Genomic DNA, 24787 nt, shown 5'->3' with positions numbered 1-24787 from the left:
GGGTCAACCTACTTGTTTAATCTTGTTCAACTGAACAACACAGCAATCTAGTGTAATTATGACACAGTCGGAAAGTTAAAATTAATAGATATGTATAGAAACTTGAACCAAAACCCCCAAGTCCAATTACAAATTAGACAACAGAAGGACTGAGGGATTTCATTGGGTTCAAATAATTGAGAATTGTCCTATCTACCAAAGATTCTAAGGACTATTCTTAGACTAGAATAGAATATTCTTATCAGCCCAAGGCTGATCAATTCCATTCTACAATCACCCACATCACCCCTATCTAGCAGGAAGTAGCCAGAGGGGTCATTGCCCCTTTTCCCATAAGATTGTGGAATGGACATTGACAGTGGGGAATTGTAATAGGGAATAACAAATCTGACTCCATATTAGATCTGTTTCTTTTACTTTAACCTTTGATTTCCGTTGCTTTTGTTACAAGTTAATCACTAAAAGGATGTTGCCTATAGCATGAAGCATACATACTTAATGGCCCGTCTCAGGTAACCCTGCCCCCTCTGCCTGAAAGTTAAACTAAAATACCTTCGTTCAGCTCACGGGGAAACATCCTGACCCAAGCTACCTGTGAATGACTGCAGGAAAGAAGAAATTAACATATCCCCTCCTTGAGTCTGGTGAAATCAGAAGATATTTGCAAAACGTATGGGCTTTTTACTTTACCTCCTCACTTGCCTCCTCTCTGTTCTATAAAAGAAACTAGCATCCAGGGCTTCCCTGGTGGTGCAGTGGTTAAGAATCCGTCTGCCAATGCAGGGGACACGGGTTCAAGCCCTGGTCTGGGAAGATCCCACATGCCGCGGAGCAACTAAGCCCATGCGCCACAACTACTGAGCCTGCGCTCTAGAGCCCGTGAGCCTCAACTACTGAAGCCCGCCCGCCTAGAGCCCATGCTCCGCAACAAGAGAAGCCACTGCAATGAGAAGCCCAAGCACCGCAAGGAAGAGTAGCCCCCGCTCGCCACAACTAGAGAAAGCCCGTGCGCAGCAGCAAAGACCCAACTCAGCCAAAAATAAATTAATTAAAAAAAAAGAAACTTGCATCCAGACCCCCTGCAAGACGGTTCTCTAGGACCCTAGTCTGCCATCTTCTCAGACTCCCAGCTTTCCAAATAAAGTTGTTATTCCTTGCCCCAACACCTCCTGTCTTGATTTATTGTCCTGTCATGCGGCGAGCAGAACGAGCTTGGACTCGGTAACAATGAGAGTCAACTTCTCCTAAGATTGCTCAACGTAAATGGGAATCCTGTGGGCAGTGGAGGTCGGGGTTCCAAGTAGGCTGGTCCTCAGGGACTTTGCCTCATTGAGCTCCATTCGGTTGACCAAAGGGGAAAGAGTGGGAAGCCAGAGATCAACTGAGAGCAAAGTGAGAGCGACACAGAGGAAGAGAGAGAAAGGGAGATATTGGAGGAGAGAAAACTGAAGAAGGACTAAGACAAAGACCTGGAGAAAAAGACGTAAAAAGAGCTAAAGGGATAAGGAAGGAGGGCACACAGACACACGGAGACATAAACATCGGAAGAGAGACAGAGATGCAGACGCAAAGAGACATCCAGACACAGAGAGAGAAAGAGGCTCAGAGACAAGGAGTCGCGGGCAGAGACATTCAGAGCAAAGAAGGAGAATCCAGAGCAGGACTGTCTACATCTGCGCTCACCCTCACACTAAATTTGTCGGCTAGGACCGCCTGATGCAGCCCAGGAAAAGAATATCGGATCATCCGGACCGCGCACTCCTCTAAGCTAGCTTAGACACCCTCCAGGGGACGGATCCCAGCGGCGGGCATCTTGCCCTACCCTCGTCCAGCCAGTGGTGGCGCTCAGAGGCCGAAGGGGCATTTTCCTCAACCAACGAGGTCTCAGAAGGCTCCCAAAGCCTCGCCCACAAGCACCCTAGTTAGGCCTGGGCTCCTAATCTGCATGGCTCCGCCCACAGAGCCCTATCTTCGGAAGCGAGGTCAGCTCGGCCTTTTGCCGGTCTGGGCAGGCCCTGGTCAGCCTACACATTGCCTTTACAAACTCACCCCTCTGCGCCATGAGCATGTCCACGGCTCGCGCTTGCCTTTTTCCAGAGGCCGCTAAGCCCTTCGCCTGCCTGAATACCCAGACACCCACGAATACTTCCTACATCTGAGAGGCCCGCCTCTCGCCTTAGAATCTGAGTCCCATAGGCTGGCCAGCCTGCGCACGGCACTCCGATTGGAAGCGGTGACTGTCCGTCAATCATTTTCTCTCTGTCAGACTCCACTCCACCCTCACGCCCCTGCCTTTCCTGGTGGATAAAGGAGGGTGAAGTTGCCTCAATTCTGGCGAGCACGTCTATAGACCAGGCACGGGCATCTATCATGACCTAGGCTGCGAACCTCCTCCAGTGAAGAGAGGAATAGGCTCGAATCTTCGATTGGGTCCAGAGAGATGTCAGTCAAGGGATCGGCGGGTGCAATAGCAATCCGACGCACAGTATTGGTGGAGATACGAAGCCAACGGAAAGCGGCGGAACGGTCGGAGGGGACCGGCTTCGCTTGATTGGGCCATAAAGGAGGCAGTGCCGCCCTCCGTACTCCGGATTGGCTGAACGTGAGCCGCGCTCCCCTCACGCCCGCAACCTTGGGTACGAGAAGTGGCCCGGACTCGCCCCTGTTAGCCGCTGGTGCGGGTGCGGTGGGAACGAGGGCAGAAAGGGCTCTGGGTTCCGGGCCAGATCCGACGTAGATCCGGGAGTGGCGCGCGCCTTCTCTACGGTGAGGGAACACAAGTGGGTGGCGGGAGAGAAGGGTCCGGCCCAGCGAGCGAATGAAGGTCCGCAACCGGAAGTGTCTTCAGAGCCGTGTCGCACCCGGAAGTGTGGCAGGAGAGCGGCCACATCCGGAAGTGTGATGCTTCCGCGGCTGCGGGAAGTAATGGTACCTGGCCAATTGAGATACGGAGTTAAAACAGGTGTTTATATATCTTTATTTCCAGAGGCTCGGTAGAGCCTCACTTTTCGGAAAGTGTTGGAGGTTGCAAGTATGTGGTCGTGTTTTTGAATGTCTCATCCTGTTGAAACGCGAGGGGAAACGAGCCCCAGGAGTGTGTACAAGGGGGCCAGGTTCAGTAACAGCTTTTAAGAAGTTTCTTTTGCTGCGGGTCATTCTCCATTCCCCTCCCCCACAGGGATGTGCAGATGGAGGCCGGAGGAAGCACTGCTGCCCCAGCCCCCGGGGACGCGGAGGACTTGGAGGAGATGCGGTTCCCCAGTGGGGAGGCTAGAGACGGTGGAGGGATTTGCAGGGACCTACCCGGTACTGGAGATGCGAGCGTGGAGAAAACAGGTATGCATTCCCTTCACTGGGGTCTTGGAAGGAATCCCTAGTGGGTGTTATTGTTGGGGGAGGTCCATGGGGGACCAGAGGGGAGCCTTTTGGGACTCGGGGAAGTAGTTTAAGCCATAGCTTGGGTCAGTGGGAAGTCATTGTGTACTCAGGTTGTAGTTTAAATGATTGAGGAGTGAAAAAGAAATGAATGGGCGTCAATGGATGTTCACTGGGGAGTTGGTATGAATTTAGGTAATGGAAGAATCAGAAAGGGATCCGTTGGGGTTAGAGAGGGGCACTAGGGATTGAGGATGTTAAGGTCAGTGAATGACCAAAAAAATATTAATACGGTCAAAGGGGGACTATTTAGAAGTCAGTCCCCCTTTGACCCCTTTGGGGTCTTTAAATCATTGAGGTGGGAAAGGGGATCAGTGGGGGCCAGTGGGCGCTCAGAGTATTTACATCATTGAGGAGTTGATGGGAGTTGTTGGAGGGAGTCTTTAAGGAACCAGATCTTAGTGGACGTTAATGATGATCATTGATGGGGAGACAGTGGACATCAGTGAAATTATCTGGGGAGTCAGAGGACCAGTAGGAAGATCTTTGAAGACTCTGGTGTACGTGTAAATGTATAGAGTGGAGGATCAGCGGAAGTCATTGCGGAATGAGTGCTCATTGACCACTTTGGAATTAGTGGATGTTAATGGGGTCATTGGGAAGGATCAGTACACTTCACTGAAAATCAGTCAGTAATTGGGGGGGGGAGGGCGTCTTTGAGAGCTTGTTGGCAAGTATTGGGAGTAGGTACTTGGGGACTGTCAATGAGAAAATGAGGGAATATGAGGTCATTGGGATTTTATGAGGAAAGTACTGATATATAGTTTGCCAGTGGATAACACTGGCTGTCACTGGGGATCAGTGGACATCAACTAAAATAAATGGGAGGGTAGTCAGTAGAGGGCAATGAAATTGTGGATTTCATTGGTGAATGTTAATGATGGTCATGGTGAAGGGCAACAGAGATCATTAAAGTCCTGTGTGTTAGTGGATGTTATGGTGGTTATTGTAGGGAGGGGAGTGGATAACAGTGAGAATAAAGGGAAGTCATATCAATGAGAATAAAAGTCAGGGGAGTCAGTGGAGGTCACTGGAAGTCTTGGATGTTAGTAGAGGTGGTTAACGGTGGTCATTCTTGGGAATGCAGTGGACATGGAGTAGATTAAATTGTGGGTCGGGGCAGTCATTGAAGGTCATTGAAGACCCAGGTATTAGTGACGTTAATGTGGGGTCATTGGAATGTTAGTGAACAGCAGTGGGAATGAATAGGGGGTGAGGGGAGTCCTAAAGATCCAGATGTTAGTGGATAATCGTGGCAGAATTTGGATTAGTGGTCATCACCAAGACTGGGAGAGTCAATGGGGTCATGAGGATCAGTGGACATCAGTGAGAATAAATAAGGGGTTAGGGTGGTGAGGGGCACATTCAAAGACACAGATGTTAATAGATGTAATGGTAGCTATTGAGGGGTGAGTAGACACCAGGAAAATAAATGAGGGGTCCGAGACTAATGGGGGAAATCATTGAAGATGAAGATATTGATACTCATTCGGAGGCAGTGGAGTGCTTTGAAGACTTCGGAATGGCAGTCATTGAAAGGGGAATAATTAGTCTGTAGGGATATAAAGGGTTCAGTAATGACAGTGAGATGGGATTATTGGACTTTTAGGGGGATCGTTGAAACGTAAGTGTTAGTGGATGTCATTGAGGGGCAGAGGAGACACCTGGAGGACTGTGTCAGCAGCAGGGGGTCATTGCAGGGCTGGTAGGGATTTGGTTGGTCTGTGGGCACATGGGGTTAATGGGAGTCCACAGGCAGATGACTCACCAGGGGCTCCCTTTCAGGATCCGAGACCAAGGACCAGCCACCCGGCCTGCTGCTCCAGTCCGAGGCTCCATCATGCACCTATGGGCTCTGGGGTCCGGCAGCCTCTGAGAACAGTCCCGTGGGCGGCCCTGAGAGTGGCTCAGGGGGCCAGGGCGGGGACCCCAGTGACGAGGACTGGCGCAGCAAGCGGAAGCACGTGTTTGTGCTGAGTGAGGCTGGCAAGCCCATCTACTCGCGGTATGGTAGCGTGGAGGCATTGTCAACTACCATGGGTGTGATGACAGCTCTCGTGTCCTTTGTGCAGAGTGCAGGAGATGCCATTCGCGCCATCTATGCTGGTGAGCAAAGGGGCAGGAGGCAGAACAGGTGATGGTGACTGGGACTGTGGCTGTCTGTCCGGCAGTAGGTCTTTCTGTCTGGCTGGCTGCCTGGGGGACTATCCAGCTAGTTAGGAGTGAGTCAGTGTGTGTGGAGGCTGGCCAGGCGTCTGTCTGTCTGTTGGCCCTGATGGGTTCTGAGTGATTAACTCACTGGGATCTAAGTAACTGGCTGGATATTTCCTTCTTGCCTAAGAGGGTGGGTTTGGGGGCTGTTGGGCTGAGTTGGTGCCTCTCTAGCTCTGTTAGTCCTTGCCGCATCTTCCTCACTCCATGCTGTGTGCCTGATTCCCTGACCATCCCATCGTGTCCCTGCAAATGTCCAAACTCCCCCAGTTTGTCCTTACCTTAGTGCTGTGTCCCTAGAGTGACCGTGTGGGCTTGGACCAGGAGTGTATGCCTTCTGGGGAAGGGTGGAAGAGCCCCACCTGAGCCCGTCTTGTCACCACTGACGCATCTCTACCCCCGCCCCTTCCCTCCCCCAGAGGACCACAAGCTGGTGTTCCTGCAGCAGGGCCCACTGCTGCTGGTGGCCGTGTCAAGGACGCCTCAGTCAGTAGCACAGCTGCGGGGGGAGCTTATGGCCGTGCACGCACAGATCGTGAGCACCCTGACGCGTGCCAGCGTGGCCCGCATCTTCGCGCGCAAGCAGAACTACGACCTCCGCCGCCTGCTGGCCGGCTCGGAGCGCACTCTAGACCGGCTTCTGGACAGTGTGGAGCGGGACCCGGGTGCCCTGCTGCTGGGCGCCGTGCGCTGCGTCCCTCTCGCTCGCCCGCTGCGGGATGCGCTGGGTGCGCTGCTCCGACGTTGCACGGCGCCTGGCCTGGCCCTCTCAGTGCTGGCGGTTGGCGGTCGCCTGGTGACAGCAGCCCAGGAGCGGACTGTGCTGGCCGAGTGCCGGCTGGACCCAGCCGACCTGCAGTTGCTGCTGGACTGGGTGGGGGCACCGGCCTTTGCAGCGGGCGAGGCCTGGGCGCCTGTGTGCCTGCCCCGCTTCAATCCCGATGGTTTCTTTTACGCCTACGTGGCCCGCCTGGACGCCTTGCCTGTCTGCCTGCTGCTGCTCGGCACCGACCCCGAGGCCTTCCACGACATGGCCACCTGCCGGCGCCTGGTCGAGGACGGCATGCACTCCCTTGGGGCCATGCGCACCCTCAGGGAAGCTGCCAGCTTCTCCAACACCCCATCGGCCGGTGCCTCGGCCTACAGTGTGCAGGCTGTGGAGGCCGCCGGCCTCCGGCACTTCCTCTATAAGCCGCTGGACATCCCCGACCATCACCGCCAGCTGCCCCAGTTTACCAGGTGGGCCCCTACCCTGCAGGCAAGTGGCCCGGTGGGAAGGCTTATCTAAGTGGAAGGTTCGGCAACTCATAGACATGAGTCTGGAGAGAGAGCCAGCCATGCTCTAGAGAGATGCAATAGAATGGGCCTGCCCGATGCGGGAGGCTCAGCCAGCAGCCTCGAGAATTCCCCTGTTCTAATGGAGAGGAGGGCCCCAGGACTCAAGGAATCCCCGAGTCTGATGGGGAGCTTAGGCCCTGTGAAGCCTCCAGTCTAATGGGGGAGGCTCAGCTCCTAACTTAACTCCCTAGACTGAGGGGAGATAGGCCAGCCAAGAAAGCCCTAGACTGACCTTGTCCCCCACCACCGTCCATCACTGCAGCCCCGAGCTGGAGGCCCCATACAGCAGACAGGAGGAGCGACAGCGCCTGTCCGACCTGTACCACCGCCTGCACGCGCGCCTCCACAACACCTCCCGGCCCCTGCGCCTCATTTACCACGTGGCTGAGAAGGAGACGCTGCTGGCCTGGGTGAGTTGAGTGGGGGGCTCTGAAGGAGTTAACTGCCCCACTTCAAGCCTTCTTTCCCTCCCCTGTATCCCCTCCAGCTGTGACGGCCTCCTTCAAGTGCACCACGCCTTGGCCTGGGCTGCGGTTCTGCCTCCAGAAGTGTCCTGGCCACTCCGTGTGTCTGTGAAACCCAGCAGTTGCAGTGCCCAGAACCTTTAGTTCCATCATTCTGTTGACCGTTCCCTCGGTCAACAGTAACCATCTGGTAAATACCAGAGAAACAACCAGTAGAGAGTCTGGTGGTTTTTTGGTTTTTTTTCTGGAAAAACAAATTTATTTTTAAAATTTTAAAATTACTGAAAACATTTTAAATGTTCTAAGTAGCAGTAACTGTCTCTATCAGACAATACAAGTGTGAAAATTACTAGCAGAAATATGGAAAGACGCATACTATTTCAGGTAAAATTGAAATACAGAGTTTTCTGAATTTCATTCAATAACGTGTTTCCAGATATTAGGATCTTCTGCCATCATGTGGAAATTTTTGAAATTACAGTTACACAAAAAATTCCTGTATCTGACTGGAGTATTCCAGTCAATACTAGAAGGAATAAATGAATCCAGTTGTAAACAAGGTAAATATTCTTAGAAGAATTTAGTGAAAATTACCATGCACAGTTGCTCCTTGTTTCTGTCTTCTTCCAGAGAGAAGATGGTGTTCACTGTAGCTTAAGGAAACTGCATGACAGACACTCAACTTCTTTTTGTTTCCAAGATTCTTAGCAGTTATGCCTAGGACTCTCCCAGTTCAGGATCTTAAATTTCTTTAATACTCTTTAATTATCTCTTTCCATTCTTAGGCACTTAAAACACAAAAGTGCCAAATCTGAATTTGTTCTTCACATAAAACAGAAATTAAGTTTTCTTCTTTTTAGACACATGCATTGACACTTGTAGACAAACCACCAGTCTACAGTAGAGTGTCTCCTGGTTAGCCACCAGTAGAGTGTCTTTGACTTTCAAGAGGCCCCGTTATCCACCATCACTGTGCTCGCCGATTTCCCATGAGCCCCGCCCACGTGTCTGCAGGTACCAGTTGAGCTTTGACGCCATGAGTTCCCAGCACTCTTGAACACTACAGGCTTGGTCCCCTGCTGTGCCTTCCACCTGGGGTATCCTTCCCTGGGGTCTCCTCAGGGCTCCTGTCCTCACTTCCTATGGGTCTATTCAAGGTCAGCTTCAGGGCGTTTGGTCATGTGACCCCACGGGAAACGGCACTTTCCCCTAGATTCTGCTATTTAGTGCATATTTATTACATCATTTATTTGCATGCCTGTTATGTATCAGGCATTGTTCTAGGCTGAGAATTTTATTTAATCAAAAAAAATTTCTTTAGCTTTCATTTTCAAGCAATTTTAGACTTACAAAGAAGTTGCAAGAAGTTACTTTAAATAGGTCCTTCACGTAGTTTCTCCAGATGTTAACATAACCACAGGAACTCATTAAATCAGGGAATTAACATCACTACAATCACATCTTATCCACAGACCTCATTCAGACTTCACCACTTGTCCCACTAATATCCTTTTACTGGTCCAGAATCCAGTCCAGGATCACATATTAGATTTGTTTACTGTGTCTCCCTAGCCTCGTTTATTCTGGAACATTTCCTCAGTTGGTTTTTTGTCTTTTATGACTTGGGCACTTTTAGAAAGTACCAGCCAGTTAGTTTGTAGAATGTCCCTCAACTTGGGTTTTTCTAATATTTTATCAAGACTAAATTGAGGTCATGCATTTTGGGCAAGTGTATCACAGAAGTGATGTTGTGTCCTTTTCTGCTTCATATCAGGAGGACCACAACGTCACTGTATCCCATTGATGATGTTAACTTCTGTCGGTTCATTAGGGTGGTAGCTGCCGGGTTTCTCCACTTTAAAGTTAGGTGTTTTTGCCCTTTGTAATTAGTAAATATCTTGTGGTGATTTTGTAATTAGTAAATATCTTGTGGTGATTATGTCAGTGTTCTCTTTTTCACCGTATTTTCATCCCCTAATTTTTTTTTTTTTTTTGTGGTATGCGGGCCTCTCACTGTTGTGGCCTCTCCCGTTGTGGAGCACAGGCTCCAGACGCGCAGGCTCAGCGGCCATGGCCACCGGCCCAGCCACTCTGCGGCATGTGGGACCTTCCCGGACCGGGGCACGAACCCGTGTCCCCTGCATCGGCAGGCGGACTCTCAACCACTGCGCCACCAGGGAAGCCCCATCCCCTAATTTTAATATCCATTACTGACTTTTGCCTTTGACAGTTGTTTCTCCGGTATTTGCCAGATGGTTACTTTTCTGACTCCATCATAACTTCATTTATTGGTTGAGATTCTACTGTATGGAAGAACTTTCCCTGCTCCTATTTATTTGTTGAATTTTGAATTTTATATTATGGAATTTTCTTGAATTCATTGGGCTAAAGTCTTTTCCTTTCATTTATTTGTGTGCTCAGATTGTCTCTGAGTTAGCCAGCAGGAGCCATGATTTAGCCAGACTGGCCCCTGTATCTTTTTGACACGTCTGCGTGACCGCTTAAGCACTTCTTACTTTCTGGCACAAGGTATTCCAAGCTCATTTTGTACTTTCTCTGTGCCAGTCCTGAAATTGGCCATCTGTCCAATGAGCCCTTGTACCTTTCAGTGGAGGACGGTATTTCAAAAACAAGATCTGGTAGGCCCAGGATTTTAAATCGGGCGGTCAGGAAATGACATCCACGTAGGAGGGGAGGTCCCAGGTCGTGTGGGTATCTCCAGGAACAGTACACCTGGCAGAGGGAAAGGACTGTGCAAATGCCATGAGGTGAGGCTGAGCCTGGTTATGTTTGAGGAATAGCAAGGAGAGGCTAGAGTGGCTGGAACAGAGAGAGCGAGGGGGAGAGCAGAGAGAGGTGATGTGGAAAGGTGCTGGTGACCTGGTCAGGTTAAGCCTCTCAGGTTGGAATGAAGATTAAATTGCGTTAATCCTCCTATTTTGCCCAGGCTACACATGATAAAAACAGGTGTGTGGCGCTTAGAACAGGACTTTGTATACAACCATTGCTCATTAAACATGAAGCATTGTTGTCACCATCCCCAGTGCACACATGAGTGAACTGAGGTCCAGAGAGTGTACATACACACACACACAGCCAGCATCACCCAGCTAAAGCCACTAGATCTCGCTCATCCCTTGGCCCACTCATGATACGATAGCATCAGCTTACCCACTTTAGCCCAGTGACCAGGCAGCACGAAGGAGGAGCTGCTGCCAGGTGCACCTTCCAAATGGGACCGGTATGGGGCTAGGGTGGGGTGGACAGCACCGGGCATGGCCAGCTCCGGCCCAGCTGACCCTGTCTCCTCTCAAACCCCAGGTGACCTCCAAATTTGAGCTGTACACCTGCCTCAGCCCCCTGGTGACCAAGGCAGGTGCCATCCTCGTAGTGACCAAACTCCTGCGTTGGGTGAAGAAAGAGGAGGATCGTCTGTTCATTCGTTACCCACCCAAGTACTCCACACCCCCAGCAGCCCCAGCTGCCTTCGCGGACCAAGCTTCCCATAACGGCCTGTTTACTGGACCTTGAGAGGCGGAGCTCCCAGACTGTGCCGTGTGGGGAACCACCACCTTTGGCTTTTACTTCCTGTCTCCACCCTGGAAATGGGCCGGGGGCGGGGGGGAGGGGGAGGTTGCTGGTGGTGATGTCTGTGGCTGGTCCCTGTCTCCCCGGGCAATGGAGCGAGATCTGGGGGGCTGCCCACACATGAGCCATGGGTGGCAGTGTGACTGCACACAGGTGAGCAGGCTGCTTCCCCAGCCCCCTTCTGCCCCTCCACCGCTGGGGAAATCCGTAGGACTCCCTCTTCCCCTCCCTCTGCCACACCTCCTTCACTTGGATGATGTTGCAGCCTCTATCAGGGACCGTCTCCTCCAGTCCTGGGCACCACACCCTCCGTCCTGCATCAGGGGTTTGCCTCCCCCACGGGATCTCAGCCCTGAGGGTCCAGGGCTGGCCAGGGTCTCCTTCGGTGGCCCACGGGGGTTCTGGAATTGGAATGCAGGACCAGCCTGTGCCCAGAAACGGCCTGAAGATATTTTAAAGAAAAAAACTGCATATAAAAAGCCTAAAACCGACCCCCATAAGGACATTCCTTTGTGCTTCACGTACGTCACCTTTACCCAGTCAAAAACGGCCCCCCTCCGTGCTGGCTGCTGCTAGTATTGAGAAGATGGCCTCCAGCGCCTACCTGTCTTTGTAACCCGCGGCAAAGCACCTGACTTCACATGGTGGCTGAGATGCAGAATTTTTACATAGATCCACTTACCTTCCACGGCTCATTCTACTCACTCGTGAAATGGAGAGACCTAACCTCTCATAGGCTGTTAAGTGAGGATTCGTGAACGAAGAGGGACTCAACGCATGCGTACCACCACACAGCGTATGGACATTTGTCCCAGACTTGCACAACCTGCACAACACAAGCATCCTAGAGAGGGAGATGGCGAGGCCTGCCTGTAGTTTCCATGCGTGCACGCAGCACTCACTCGCCAACGACCAAGACCCTAGTTTTGCCCTTCTTTTCTCTAACCTGGAGTTGCAGGCCTCGTGGTGCACGCGTGCGGGCCAACTGTTGCTCGGGGGCTCTGGGCTGTCCCCTCCCGGGAGCTGAAAGCCCATTTCTCCTCACCCTGGTCAACTGACGCACAGACACGCACTGGACGCGTGCGCTCTGCACAGCCTATCCCCACTCGCGTGATTTTTTTTTTAAGCCAATCATCATCCCAAGCGCAGGCGCGCCACTCGTGCGAGCGTTGGAAAATGGCGGGGAAGTTGGACCCTTCCGAGGTGGCGCCGCCGGTAGTCCTTGAGGAGGCTGAAGGTAGTGAGGGCAAGTGGGCCTCTGGTGGCCAGGGTAGAAGGAAGGGAGGCTTCGTGCCCTTACAATAATGAGACATTGATAGCGGTACTTAAAGAAGAAAAATTGTAAGCCTTTTATAAAAACAAAAAAAAGCTCTTCAACAAAGTGCAGATAAATAACATGTATATTCTCAGCAGGTCGATTAATTGCTGTCAACTTTATTGGCTATATTGCTTACGTATTTTAAAGTAAACAATAGACTAAATACTTCAGTATGCATCTCTTCAAACAAAAGAGGGGTGGATGGTCTCGCAGAACCCACTCAGCTGCTGCCATAGCTAAGAAAATGAACAGTAATTCCCCAATATCATCATTTCACACCCAGCCCATATCACACTTTGCATGGACTCTTAAATCTTAATTGTGAATGGCACTCCCACAGACGGCTTCTTTGGAGAAAATTCTCCAGGGCATTTTGTTGATATTGACACCACACACCCCAGTGAGAGGAAAGACAAAACTTTCCTAGAAGGAGTTGGAAATTTAGGTCTAGCCAAAAGAAGAAAATCTCCCAAGACAATGATCCCCTGTTCGCCACTAGCATTTTTTTTAATTATAGAAATTTTCAAAATGTACCAAAGCACAGGAAATAGCGTGACGAATGCCCTTGTACCCATCACTCTGTATCAAGCGTTTCGACTCTTGGCCCTCCTTTCATTTATCTCTGACCACCTTTCCTACACACTCTTTAAACCATCATATTAATGAGCACATTGGATTGCATCTTTCCAGATATATCTATGCAGATGACAATAATTATGCACTTGTATATTGTCTATCTTAGGATGTGAGCTTCATGAGAACAGACCAATTATTGCCGTTTCCCCAGCACCTGAAACAATGCCTGCTTGGCATATAGTAGGTGCTCAGTAATTTTTTTACTGCATGAATAATGAACTAACACTGAGAGCTCTCTTAGATTTTGGCCTCACATTGAGTGCAAGCTTTCAACAAGAAATAAGACATGCCAATAAATCTTCCTTATAAAGCACTTAGTATAGCTGCCACTGTGCTTTAAAAAAAAAAAAAAAGACATTATCAAATTTTTTTAAAAAAGGAAGTTATGATCAACTTCGCCAGCAATGGAGAAAGTTGAAAAGCATATCAAGTTACCATTTCTAACCCATCAAAATTGGCTTTAGAAAAATATATCTGGTATTTTCATATCTTCACTCACCATGCTTGGTAATCTTAGAATACACAGATGTGTGGACCAAGCAGGGTCATTGGAATGTTGTTGATGGAAGCAAAACACAGGAGCAATCACGAAATGACTAAATTTAGGTATATCCATGCATTATGGAATGCCTGTATAGTGGACATTTTTTCTTAAGAGGCAGGAAAAAAATTCCAATTTAATTTATTTAATTAAAATTAATTTTAAAAGGAGAAGATGGTGATTCATTAACAGAGAGTGAGCTTCAAAAGAGATCATATTCTTATGAGAGAAAAGCAAGTTGGGATTAAAAAAAAGAAAAAGAAAAAAAGAAGAGGCAGTTCAACTACAGCCCTACGTGTGCTGCTTAGAAAAATGTCTGAAGGCTAAAGGCCTAACTGGTGACTCTCAACAAGGGACTTGGATTTGGGGTGCTGTGTAGAGGTGGAAGCATTTTTGTAAGTTTTTAGAAAGGAAAATGTAAGTAGTGCTAAATAATATTAAAATATAAGAGAAAAAATGCTGAATGGCATCTGAGGATCATACATTAATATTGGTCAATATTAACATCTCTGTTTTGATGGTTATACTGCAGTTACCTGGTAGAGTCCCCTTATAAATAGGAAATATATACTGAAATATTAAATAATGGATCATGATGCCTGCAATTCATGTGCAGTAATGCTCACAAATGGGAAATCTGATACAAGGGCAAATAGCCCTGTGGCCTATTTCTACAACTTTTATGTATTCAATACATCTGAAATTATTTCAAAATAAAGTGTTTCAAAGGGGTTCATGCTCTATAGGCTGTTTTGTTTTGTCACATTGATTTTTTTTTTTTTTTTTTTTTTTTTTGGTACGCGGCCCTCTCGTTGTTGTGGCCTCTCCCGTTACGGAGCACAGGCTCCGGACACGCAGGCTCAGCGGCCATGGCTCACGGGCCCAGCTGCTCCGTGACATGTGGGATCTTCCTGGACCGGGGCATGAACCCGTGTCCCCTGCATCAGCAGGCGGACTCTTAACCACTGTGCCACCAGGGAAGCCCTGTCACATTGATTTTTTTTAACTTTTGTCAACATGTTAGCTGGACTATTTGAAAGATTTACTGATCACCTATGATCTTACTGTGTGACTAGGACTAGTAATGCAGTGGAGAGGATCATATGGTCGTTCTATTTGTAGTTTTTTAAGCAACCTCCATACTGTTCTCCATAGTGACTGTACCAATTTACATTCCCATCAACAGTGCAAGAGGGTTCCCTTTTCTCCACACCCTCTCCAGCATTTATTGTTTGTAGATTTTTGGATGACGGTCATTCTGACTCGTGTGAGGTGATACGTCATTATAGTTTTGATTTGCATTTCTCTAATAGTGATGTTGAGCATCTCTTCATGTGCTTTTTGGCCATCTGTATGTCTTCTTTGGAGAAATGTCTATTTAGATCTTCTGCCCGTTTTTGATTGTGGTTTTTTTTTTTTAATTGAGCTGCATGAGCTGTTTGTATATTTTGGAGATTAATCCCTTGTCAGTTGTTTCATTTACAAATATTTTCTCCCATTCTGAGGGCATATACCAGAGAAAACCATAATTCTAAAAGATACATGTGCCCCAATGTTCACTATTTGCAATAGCTAGGACATGGAAGCAACCTAAATGTCCATCAACAGCAGAATGGATAAAGAAGATGTGGTACATATATAAAATGAAATATTACTCAGCCATAAAAAAGGGCAAAATAATGCCATTTGTAGCAACAGGGATGGACCTAGAGATTGTGATACTGAGTAAGTAAGTCAGACACAGAAAGACAAATATTGTATGATGTTGCTTATATGTGGAATCTTAAAAAGGTACAAATGGGTACAAATTTACAAAACAGAGGTAGAGTCATGGATGTAGAAAACAAACTTATGGTTACCAGGGGGTAAGGGTGGGAGGAGGGATAAACTGGGAGATTGGGGTTGACATATACACACTACTATATATAAAATAGATAACTAATAAGAACCTGCTATATAGCACAGGAAACTCTATTCTATACTCTGTAATGGCCTATATGGGAAAAGAATCTTTAAAAAAAAAAAAAGAGTGGATATATGTATATGTATAACTGATTCACTTTGCTGTACACCTGAAACTAACACAACGTTGTAAATCAACTATACTGCAATAAAAAAATACATGCAGTGGAGAGGAAAAACACAGACGGAGCTTTCACAGAAATGGTTCAACAAGCCAGCTGTGAAAGACATATGGAGACAATCAGGGGAAACCACATATGTTGTGGGCATTTTATGATATAAATGATCCGATGATTAGTGACGATTGCTAATCTTGTCGGTGCGATTATAGGATTGGAGTCATCTAAGACAATGTCTTCTAGTAGTTGAGACTTTTTTTTTTTAGTTGAGACTCAATGAAGTATCTAGGGATGAAATGTCATGAAGTCTGGGGCTTGCTTGAAAATACTTTAGCACAAGAAAAACATAGCTGAAGCAAATATGTTTTTTTCGGCTGAAGCAAATATTAATGCTTGTCAGATCTGGACACTGAGTAAACTGGAGTTCATCATGGTATCCTCTCTACTTCCATGTGCCTTTGGAAATTTTCATAATATTAAAAACAAAACAAGTAATCACAAATATCTCCGTTATTAAAGTAGATTTAATTTTTTTATTTCATTCCAAATATTAAGAATATTTAAAGAACATAAAAGTCTCCAGAGGAGACATAGCAACCAATGATACCAGAGAAAAGCAATGAGATTTATGCAAAATTAAATTAATACATACCAATTTGTAAAAGATCTCAGACAAGACAAAAAGATGTAAAGAAAATGAACATACCACCAAACATTTCAACAAAATTTAATAAGCTTAGGTCAAGAAGCCCTGATTGTTTTTTTCCCCCGAGGCTCGTGGGATCTTAGTTTCCTGATCAGGGATCAAACCCAGGTCCCGGCAGTGAGAGTGCTGAGTCCTAACCACTGGACCTCCAGGGAATTCCCAAGAACCCCTGATTTACAACATGAGTTTTAATGGCTGCAAAGAATTTTATCCTCTGAATGTACTGTAGTCAACTAAGGTAATTTTAAGTTGCTTCCGTCTTTTAAGATTATGAACAATGGAACAATCTTGCCCACCATCCTTAATTATTTCCTTAAAATATCTAGAGGTGGAATTTCTGATCCAGAGGAGTAAGTTTTTAATATTTACTACCAGAAAGTTTGAAATGAAATGCTGGTTTTGCCTATCCCATTGGCAAAAGTGACAAAGGTTGAAGTTTCCTTTTTTTTTTTTTTTGGTTGGGATTGAGGGGAGCAGAATCCTTCACAGGTGGTGTTATGTTCTTCCATCAGGAGGCTTATAATATCCAGTTGTCTTTCGTGGATGTTAGCAGCCATTAGTAAACCATTTCCTAGACCCATCAGTTCTTTAAGAATTTGCAAATTGTGGCCTATAATGATTTTAAAGAAATTCATATGAAATTGTTCTGTCCTACTGCATTGCTTACAACTTCATACTGATTTTGAACAGCAGTAGCAGCAAAAGGGCATCCCCTTCTCTCACACCTGAATTTCATTAAAGGGATGTCTGTGGTGGTCTTGGACCTCTCAGGAAGAAACGGCCATTACGGGTCCTGATTCATCTAGCACACGCCATCAACCCTAGAGACACAAGACGGGGTTCTGGGAGCTCCTTGAAAGTCCAGTGGTTAGGACTCCATGCTTTCACTGCCAAGGGCCTGGGTTCAATCCCTGGTCAAGGAACTAAAATTCCACAAACTGTGTGGTGCAGCCAAAAAAAAAAACAAGGACAGGGGTCCTGCAGGGACCCTGCTCTGGCTGGAGAGCTGCCCCTCAGCCTATCTTTGGTTCAGCCCAGGGGTGTCCTCAGAACCCAGTGAGGCTTTCTTCCTCCCTGCCCAGATTAGCTTGGACCTTTCCTCAGTCCCCTCTCACTGTCACTGGATGCTGCAATTCTGATTTTCATCTCCACAGGTCAGACCAAGTCTTCAAAGAAGACTGAAGAGTTGCTGGAAATGGTGAAGAAGCTGCAGAAAGGTCATGTGTCTCCTCGTGTCTGAGGCTTAGCCTGAGGTTTTGAGTCAGGAAGATGTGGTTCAAACCCACCCTCTCAACTCACAACCTTGGGAAATTATCCCGTTGCACTTTCTCCCTCTTATACAATTTAATTCTTTAAACCAAAAACACAACTTCAAAATTCAAGAAGTAGGGCTTCCCTGGTGGTGCAGTGGTTGAGAGTCCGCCTGCAGATGCAGAGGACATGGATTCATGCCCTGGTCCAGGAAGATCCCACATGCCGCGGAGCGGCTGGGCCCGTGAGCCATGGCCGCTGAGCCTGCGCATCCGGAGCCTGTGCGCCGCAACGGGAGAGGCCACAACAGTGAGAGACCTGCGTACCAAAAAAAAAAAAAAAGAATTCGAGAAGTATAAAGGGATAGAAAACCCTACCCTCCAACACTCATATGCATGCACGCACATACACACATGCACACACACACACACACACACACTCACACACACCCCAGCCATCCATTTCCCTGACCCGTAGGCCAGCAGCAGCTATTTTTAAATTCTTAGGTATTTTTCTAGACATTAAAAAAAATACATTCTTGGGTGTGTATTCTTTGCCCTCCTTTTTTATATACAAATGGCAATGCAAACAGCTTTGCACCTTGCTTTGCTTGTTGATGGGAGACTGGGAGCTCCCATTCGGAATGTGAGACGTTAGCGATGACGCCCTAAAGAGACAGTTGATCTCCCTGTCATTGGAGAACTTGATAGCTGTCATAATGAAAAGTGGCATTTTCCCCATATCTCATATGAGGTCAGCACCAGAGTCCAGGTGGACAGAAGCGACAACCCACCCGCCAGCCTTTTCATGGGGGGCAGGGGCGTCTCCCTTGTCTCCCACCGCATTCAGATCTCCATGTAGAAGTCTCTACCACATCCCAGGAGGCCCTGGGCGACCTGCCACTCCCACTTCCCCACTTGGCCTCCAGCTACTCTCCACCAGCTCACTAGAGCCACACGAGCCACAGCAGGCCGCTTGGCCGTATATTTGGGGCATGCGCCTCACTCAGCCCCACTGCGGGGGCTTTGCACGCATCATCCTCCTGTCTGGCATGTCCCCCACTCCACACTCCCCACCCCACAGAACTGCAGGGCTGTCTTCCTTCACATCATTTGGGGCCTCTCCACATCTCAAGAGGCACCTTCTACCCTTTCATTCTTCAGCCCATTGCTTCACTTTATTTCCCTTCCTGGCGTTTCCTGCCAGCAGCATTGACATCATGAATCTTTGTTTAGTGTCCATCTCTCCCACCCAGAATGCAAGCCCTGCAAGGGGTTCTTACAGAGCCTGGGACACAGTGCACACTCAATAAATTCTGATCTATAGCAGCAGAGACACAGTGGCAACACCCGCCCCCTCCTTCTGCCTTAGACAGCCAGGCATGTGCCTTCTCTGGCTCAATCTTTCTTTCCTTCTGCAGAGGGAAGCCTGGAGCCACAGGTCGAAGACCTGATTAACCGGATTAATGAGCTTCAGCAAGGTAAGCTCCGGGATGTAAGACGGCCAGCTGCCCAAGAGGGACCTGGGCTTTGAAAGTCTCCACTTCTTCATCTATGAGATCCAGGCCCCTCCGAGTTGTCTGAAGATGAGTGTGCAGTGTCATGGTCTGTGAGAGAATAGCAAGGCTAGTGGCTGCACTCACACCATGTCTTCTTCCCTTTTTTGACCCAGCAAAGAAGAAATCCAGCGAGGAACTGGGAGAAGCCCAAGCTCTCTGGGAGGCCCTGCGTAGGGACCTGGACTCCTGTAAGTGGGACCAGAAGAGGGACCCAGAGATCTCATGACCAGTGCGGACGTTCCTGTGCACACCTCAGGGTCTTTGCAAGGGCTGTTCCGTCCACCTGAGAGGTTCTCGTCCTACATAATCCACATTGCCTCGTGCTATCTCGAGTCACCTTTCAGCTGTCAGCTGAAACTTCACCCCAACAGGTCTACCTTGATGACCCCCTCTAGAAATAGACCACCACCTTCTCTCACTCCCCTGCTTGATTTATTTCTTCACAGCCTTTATTTCTACTTGACGTGGTGTACTTTTGTATTTCTCATCATCTCTACCCTCAGTATAAACCATAGACATCGTACACAAGGGAGCCCTGCAGCCCCTCACTCCTTCAGCACTTACAGGGAATGTGTGCCCCAAGCGGGAAAAGCTGGACCAGGATGGTCCCCAGCGGGAGATGGGTGCACGGTTGGTGAGGAGATACCGCTCCTCCCCTGAGGCTGTATCATATCTTCTTTGTGACCTTGGGCCTTCCTTTTGCATGAAGTTGCAGTCAGGGCACAGGATGAGGCCCCCTGGAGACTCAAAGTGTCATTGTGTTTTCCAGTGAATGGAGAGAAAGTGCACCTGGAGGAGGTTTTGAGCAAAAAGCAAGGTATTTACCAGCTGCTTCGTCCTCATTATTCTACCGCATCACCCCACAAATGCCTGAAGTTCTCAGACAGCCAGAGGAATCCCCCTGACACCTGAGTCAGGGTGGCCCCCCTCTCTGCTCAGATCTCTCCCTTGGCTGCCATCTGACTCGGAGTAAGCACTGAAGTCCCTCAGTGCCCTCCAATGCCCAGCATGATGCGAGGCCCCTTGCTTCTACCCAGCCCTGAGTTCTCAAGAGCTCTCACAAAGCCCCTCGGTTCCTCCTCCCACAGAGGCACTGAGGACCCTCCAGCTGCACTGCCAAAGGAAGGAAAGTGAGGCTCACAGGTAAGAGGTCCTGCCCAGCTCTTCCCCGCCTTTTTCCCCAGCCCGAGGGAGGAGTGGGCAAGAGCTAGGGAAAATAAATCTTGGACACACACTCCTCACTTTCCCTTTCTATAAAATCGAGTGGCTAGACAAGAGACACCCCTGCTCATCGTTAGTATTAAGTGGTGGTGTTAAAATGAACTCATTTAATCATTCATTGCTAGTTTCTTTATCAAATAAATTTCACCCATTAGTATTATTCTAAGTCTTCCCCTATTGGTTAGCCAGCTCTTCTGCCATCCATTCATTTGTTTATCTGTCTACTCATTTATGACCCCAGCCATCCATCTACCCACCCATCCACCCACTGTCCCACTCATCCATACATACATCTATCCAACTATCCAACTCTTCATCCAGACAGACAGCCATTATCTCTCCAGCCTTCCATCTAATCATCTTTCACCCATCCAATCGTTCATTCATCTTCTCTCCACCTTTCCAATCATCCATTTAACCGTTCATTTCTCTCCCCAACCATCCATCCAGACAGCTATCCATCCTTCTGACAATCTTTCCTTTATTTCTCCATCCATCCGTCACCCCTCCACTCATCATTTCTCTAACCAGACATCCTCTCTCCAGCCTACCATTCACCCATCCAGTTCACTGTCCATCCAGCCATCTATCCATCTATCTCTCCATCCTTTGAACCTTTACATTCTGTGACCAGAAGTCTCAAATGCTGGCACATCATGATTTTAATAATGTGGTAAAACTTGATGATAGTTAGTTAAAGTGTATATATGCTTAACCACACCACACCTACCACTGTCTGATGAGCAGTTTATGTTCATTTATCAACTAATCCTCGCAATGACAGTACCACCATTTTACATATGAGGAAACTGAGACCCAGAGAGGTTAAATAACTTGTCCAAATCACAGTGGAATAGCAGATCCAGGCCTCAATCTAGGACTTTATAATTTATGAAACTAAACTACTGTACCCTTCACAAAGGTTTCTTGGGAAGGCATGGTTTGATGGGGGACAGAATGGACAGGGTGATAGTGTCAAGAGAGGCCTATGAAGGTTCACATTTGCTCAGAGGAAAGGAGAATGAGGACTCCCAGCCCCTCTCCTGCTGGAAGGAGTGGGGGCTCATTCAGAGAATATAACTGAGGGTTCTCTTGCCTTTCCCAGGAAGTACATGTTGGCGGAGCACATGGAACAAATTTCTATCCATAACTCTCAGATCACAGAGAGTCAAGGACAGAGGAAGCCGGGGTAACCCTGGGTCTAAGGCCTGGGGTGGCGCGGTGTGGGGAATGGGAGTGGGGCTTGCATGAGGGAGAGTTTGTTGGAAGTGGTGCTGTTGGAAGCAAGGCTTGGAGGAAAAAGCCCATAAAGGGGCTCCTAGCAAGGGACCACCAGGCAAAGATCTGAAGGCCTATGAATGAGAAACCCCCAGACTGGGCCAGGCTGGGTGTCAGTCCTAGCATGTGTTTTCTCATTCCTGGATGTCGGCCCCTAGGTTGCACGTGGAAGAACGTCTGGAGGATTTGACAGGCCAGCACAAGGACCCCTGGGAATTCCACGTGAGCCATTATCATTGCCTCAACCAAAGCCACTCCTCCCCTGGCTTCAGTGTCTCTGCTGATCAGCCCAGGGTCCGCCTACTGCTCAGGCCCAATGCCGAGGGGTAGTCCTTGACTCCTTTCTTCCTCTCACCGCCTCTACTCAGTCCTTCAGCTTCTACCTTAAACCCAACCACATCTCATAATCCCCCACTGCCACAGCCAGCGTCCATTGCCCAGAGTGTTGCAGCAGCCATTGCTGATCGTGCTTCCCTCCTGCTTGCCTACAGTGCTTATCCTGCAGTGGCAAATGGGAACTCCGAACCAGACAGACATGTTCAGGGCATTCCTTCGTTCAACCCATGTCTCTGGATGTGTCCAACAGCATTCCAAAGGGGCCAAGTCTTTGCTGTCCCCAAGTTGGTTAGGAGCAAGGAGATGCATACCCAGACTCTAAACAAGAAAATAAGTAGATAGATCATGTAACGCCAGTGGGGAAGTCCTGTCTGAGCAGGTGTCATCTGAACACAGACACGAAGGAAGTGAGGAAGCCATGCGGGTATCTGAGTGCCAATGTCCCGGGGAGGCTGAACTGTGCCTGGGGTATTTGAGGAAGAGCAAACAGTGAGGCTGGGGGATGAGACAGTGGGAAGAGATGAGGTTTAAGGTACACGGGGACATGGGGAGTGATTAAGGGGGAGAGCATCTATGCCAGCGCCCGGCCACAGCAGAAGCTGCACACTGAATTAACGGAGAGCTGAATGAATGAATGAACGCCCTAATTCAAGTAAGGACTTTCCGAGAGGCGCGAAGGAGGAGGGGCCAGGAGGACAGCTGGACGGACAGGGCTCCTCTCTCTCTTCACAGATGCTGAAGCAGCGACTGGCCTGGGAGATCCGTGCCCTGCAGAGCAGCAAGGAGCAGCTGCTCACCGAAGGTGGGACTCCTGCGCGGGGTGGGGTAGGAGCCGGGGCGGCAGGCGGGAGCTCCCGGCCCCGCCCATGACGCCCCGCCCACCCGCAGAGAGGCAGGCGCGGGCAAAGCTGGAGACGGTGGAGAGGCGGCTGCGCTCGCCGCCCGAGGTCCAGAGCGCCCCGGCAGAGAAAGACGGGTAAGAGGGGAAAGGAGGAGGGGGGGCCCGAGGTCCGCCCCGCCAACACCTCCCCTTCTGCCCCTCCCAGAAGGGCGGGGCCTCCGCGGGCAGTCTTCAGGGCTCAGAGTATCAGTCGCTTCCTCCCTGTGCCCCCTCCACACTCCCTCTCTCTTCCTCCTCTCCTCTGACCCTTCTCCGCAGGCTGAAGGCGGAGCTGGAGAAACTCGGGGGGCAGGTCCCCGCCCAGACTCAGACCACCCCAGAGGACCAGGCCGGAGAGGTAGAGAGCCCGGGATGGAGGCAAGACGGGCCGAGACACAGCGGTCGGGATCTGGGATCCGGAGCCCCTCTGAGAGGGGGGTGTGCGGGTGCAGGGCGTCCTCGGGGCGGTGGGGACAGGGAAAGGGCGGCGCGGGTCAGCGTGGGCGGGCGCCAGGGCCCCAAAGCCTGACTCTCAGCCCCCGCAGGACGGCCCCCAGCTCCCAAGCGAGGGCGACCTGGCGCCGCCGGCGGAGCTGGCCCTGACGCCCCCCTAGGCCAGTAGGACCCACCCGGCCCCACCTTCCTTCAAGTGCCGCCCGGAAATAAAGGCGACGTTTGCGGACCATCCTCCAACTCCCCGGCTGAGTCTGTGCCACAGGAGTCATTGGGGGTGGGGGTCGTGCCCTTCCTCTCTCCGGGAGAAGGGGGAGTGGTTCAGGAAGTCTGGGCGGGGCCTCGCCGGACTCTGCCCACCAGTCCCTTGGCCGGCTCAGGACGCGGGAGCTCTGTATACGCCCCCGACAGCTCAATGACTGGGTGGGTGTCAAGACCACTCCATCTCCACGGCCTCATCTCGGGTTCCTGAACCGTCTGTTTTACCAGTAAGGGCTAGAAGGGACGTGTTAAAAACCCGCTGCAGGTCCTGTCAGTCTCCTGTGGTTCAGAGTAAAATCCCAGCCTCCCAGATTCCCTGCATTACCCACAGGCTCCCTCAGACCTGCCCGCCTACCTGGCCTCACCTCTCACACCCTCACACGTTTGCTTCAAGCCACACAGCTGATTTTCCACCCTTCTCCAAGCACCTTGTCATCTCAGGGCTTTTGCCTTGCTGTGTCGTCATCTGGGGTGCCCTTACCCCAGTCTCCTCGGAGTGCAGGACTGTTAAGGATGTCAGCAGCTCAGGAGGCTGGCCTGGGGGACCCAGTTCCAAAGGGCACCTTGCCACCTGCTAAGCACGTGTGGGTTAAACAAGCATTTGCTGAATGTCTGCTTGTGTACCAGGCACTATGGTAGGCCCCAGATTTTAAGTAGCAGTGTCAGGAAGGATGTCACTGAGGTGGTGGTGCCTGAGCAGGGAGGTGAGGGGGCAGGCGAGGGAGTGAGCCCCGTAGGTGTCTGGGCAAAGGGGCGCTGGGCAGAGGGGATGGCGCCCACAAGGGCTGTGGAGGGGACTGAGTTTGTCCAGTGCGAGGAGCGTCTGGAGGAGGCCAGTGTGGTGGAGCCGAGCGAGGTGACCAGGCACGTGGTAGAGTGCTGGCCCTGGAAGGGGGATGCCTTCGACACTCGGACATGCATTGTCCGAGGAGACACACATGCTGACAGAGCAAGACACTTTATTGGGGAGAGGCGCCCGGGTGCAGAGCAGCAGGGTAAGGGAACCGAGGAGGACCGCTCTGCCACCTGGCTCGCAGTCTCAGGTTTTATGGTGATGGGGTTAGTTTCTGGGTTGTCTCTGGCCAATCATTCTGACTCAGGGTGCTTCCTTGTCTCCTTTTGACCTTTCCCGAATTCTTCTGGTTGCTGGTAGTTTGTTAGTTCTGCGTTCCTTACGAGGACCTCCTGTTGTAAGAGAACTCCTGCAGGTGGTACTCTTGGGCCTGGCCAG

General features: G+C 49.7%; 2 protein-coding genes and 1 long non-coding RNA gene across 12 annotated transcripts in view; 2 read left to right on the top strand and 1 right to left on the bottom strand.

Moving 5' to 3' along the window:
- LOC109550811 (uncharacterized) overlaps positions 1–2210 on the bottom strand; it is a 77765-nt gene extending 75555 nt beyond the window's left edge. Inside the window, exon 1 of the long non-coding RNA XR_002177488.3 lies at positions 2050–2210. This is a non-coding gene — a long non-coding RNA (uncharacterized lncRNA). The remainder of the gene's footprint in view (positions 1–2049) is intronic.
- A 285-nt stretch (positions 2211–2495) lies between these two features.
- Positions 2496–11527, top strand: MON1B (MON1 homolog B, secretory trafficking associated). 7 transcript variants are annotated; one of them, XR_012328271.1, is made up of 7 exons: positions 2629–2766; positions 3179–3336; positions 5221–5541; positions 6066–6885; positions 7247–7394; positions 7472–7638; positions 10770–10907. XR_012328271.1 is itself a non-coding variant. In XM_019940878.3 (6 exons), the coding sequence occupies exons 2-6, from the start codon at positions 3189–3191 to the stop codon at positions 10977–10979; spliced, it is 1647 nt and encodes a 548-aa protein (XP_019796437.1). In that variant the 5' UTR covers positions 2496–2636; positions 3179–3188; the 3' UTR covers positions 10980–11527. The 7 variants fall into 7 exon arrangements, 5 of the variants coding, with proteins under 5 accessions (XP_019796437.1, XP_019796422.1, XP_073652872.1 ...); XM_019940878.3 differs by lacking the exon at positions 7472–7638 and having other exon boundaries at positions 2496–2636; positions 10770–11527; XR_012328270.1 differs by having other exon boundaries at positions 7247–7638.
- A 614-nt stretch (positions 11528–12141) lies between these two features.
- Positions 12142–23381, top strand: SYCE1L (synaptonemal complex central element protein 1 like). 4 transcript variants are annotated; one of them, XM_033844116.2, is made up of 11 exons: positions 12142–12273; positions 17473–17535; positions 18990–19049; positions 19241–19315; positions 19897–19944; positions 20216–20270; positions 21454–21537; positions 21785–21848; positions 22695–22764; positions 22851–22938; positions 23122–23381. In XM_033844116.2, the coding sequence occupies exons 1-11, from the start codon at positions 12213–12215 to the stop codon at positions 23369–23371; spliced, it is 918 nt and encodes a 305-aa protein (XP_033700007.1). In that variant the 5' UTR covers positions 12142–12212; the 3' UTR covers positions 23372–23381. The 4 variants fall into 4 exon arrangements, with proteins under 4 accessions (XP_033700007.1, XP_073652874.1, XP_073652875.1 ...); XM_073796773.1 differs by having other exon boundaries at positions 19837–19944; XM_073796774.1 differs by lacking the exon at positions 21454–21537.
- Positions 23382–24787: the final 1406 nt, after the last annotated feature.

The sequence above is a fragment of the Tursiops truncatus genome, chromosome 19 (genome assembly GCF_011762595.2).
Source record: "Tursiops truncatus isolate mTurTru1 chromosome 19, mTurTru1.mat.Y, whole genome shotgun sequence".
NCBI lineage: Eukaryota > Metazoa > Chordata > Mammalia > Artiodactyla > Delphinidae > Tursiops > Tursiops truncatus.
This window is presented reverse-complemented; position numbering and strand designations above follow the sequence as displayed.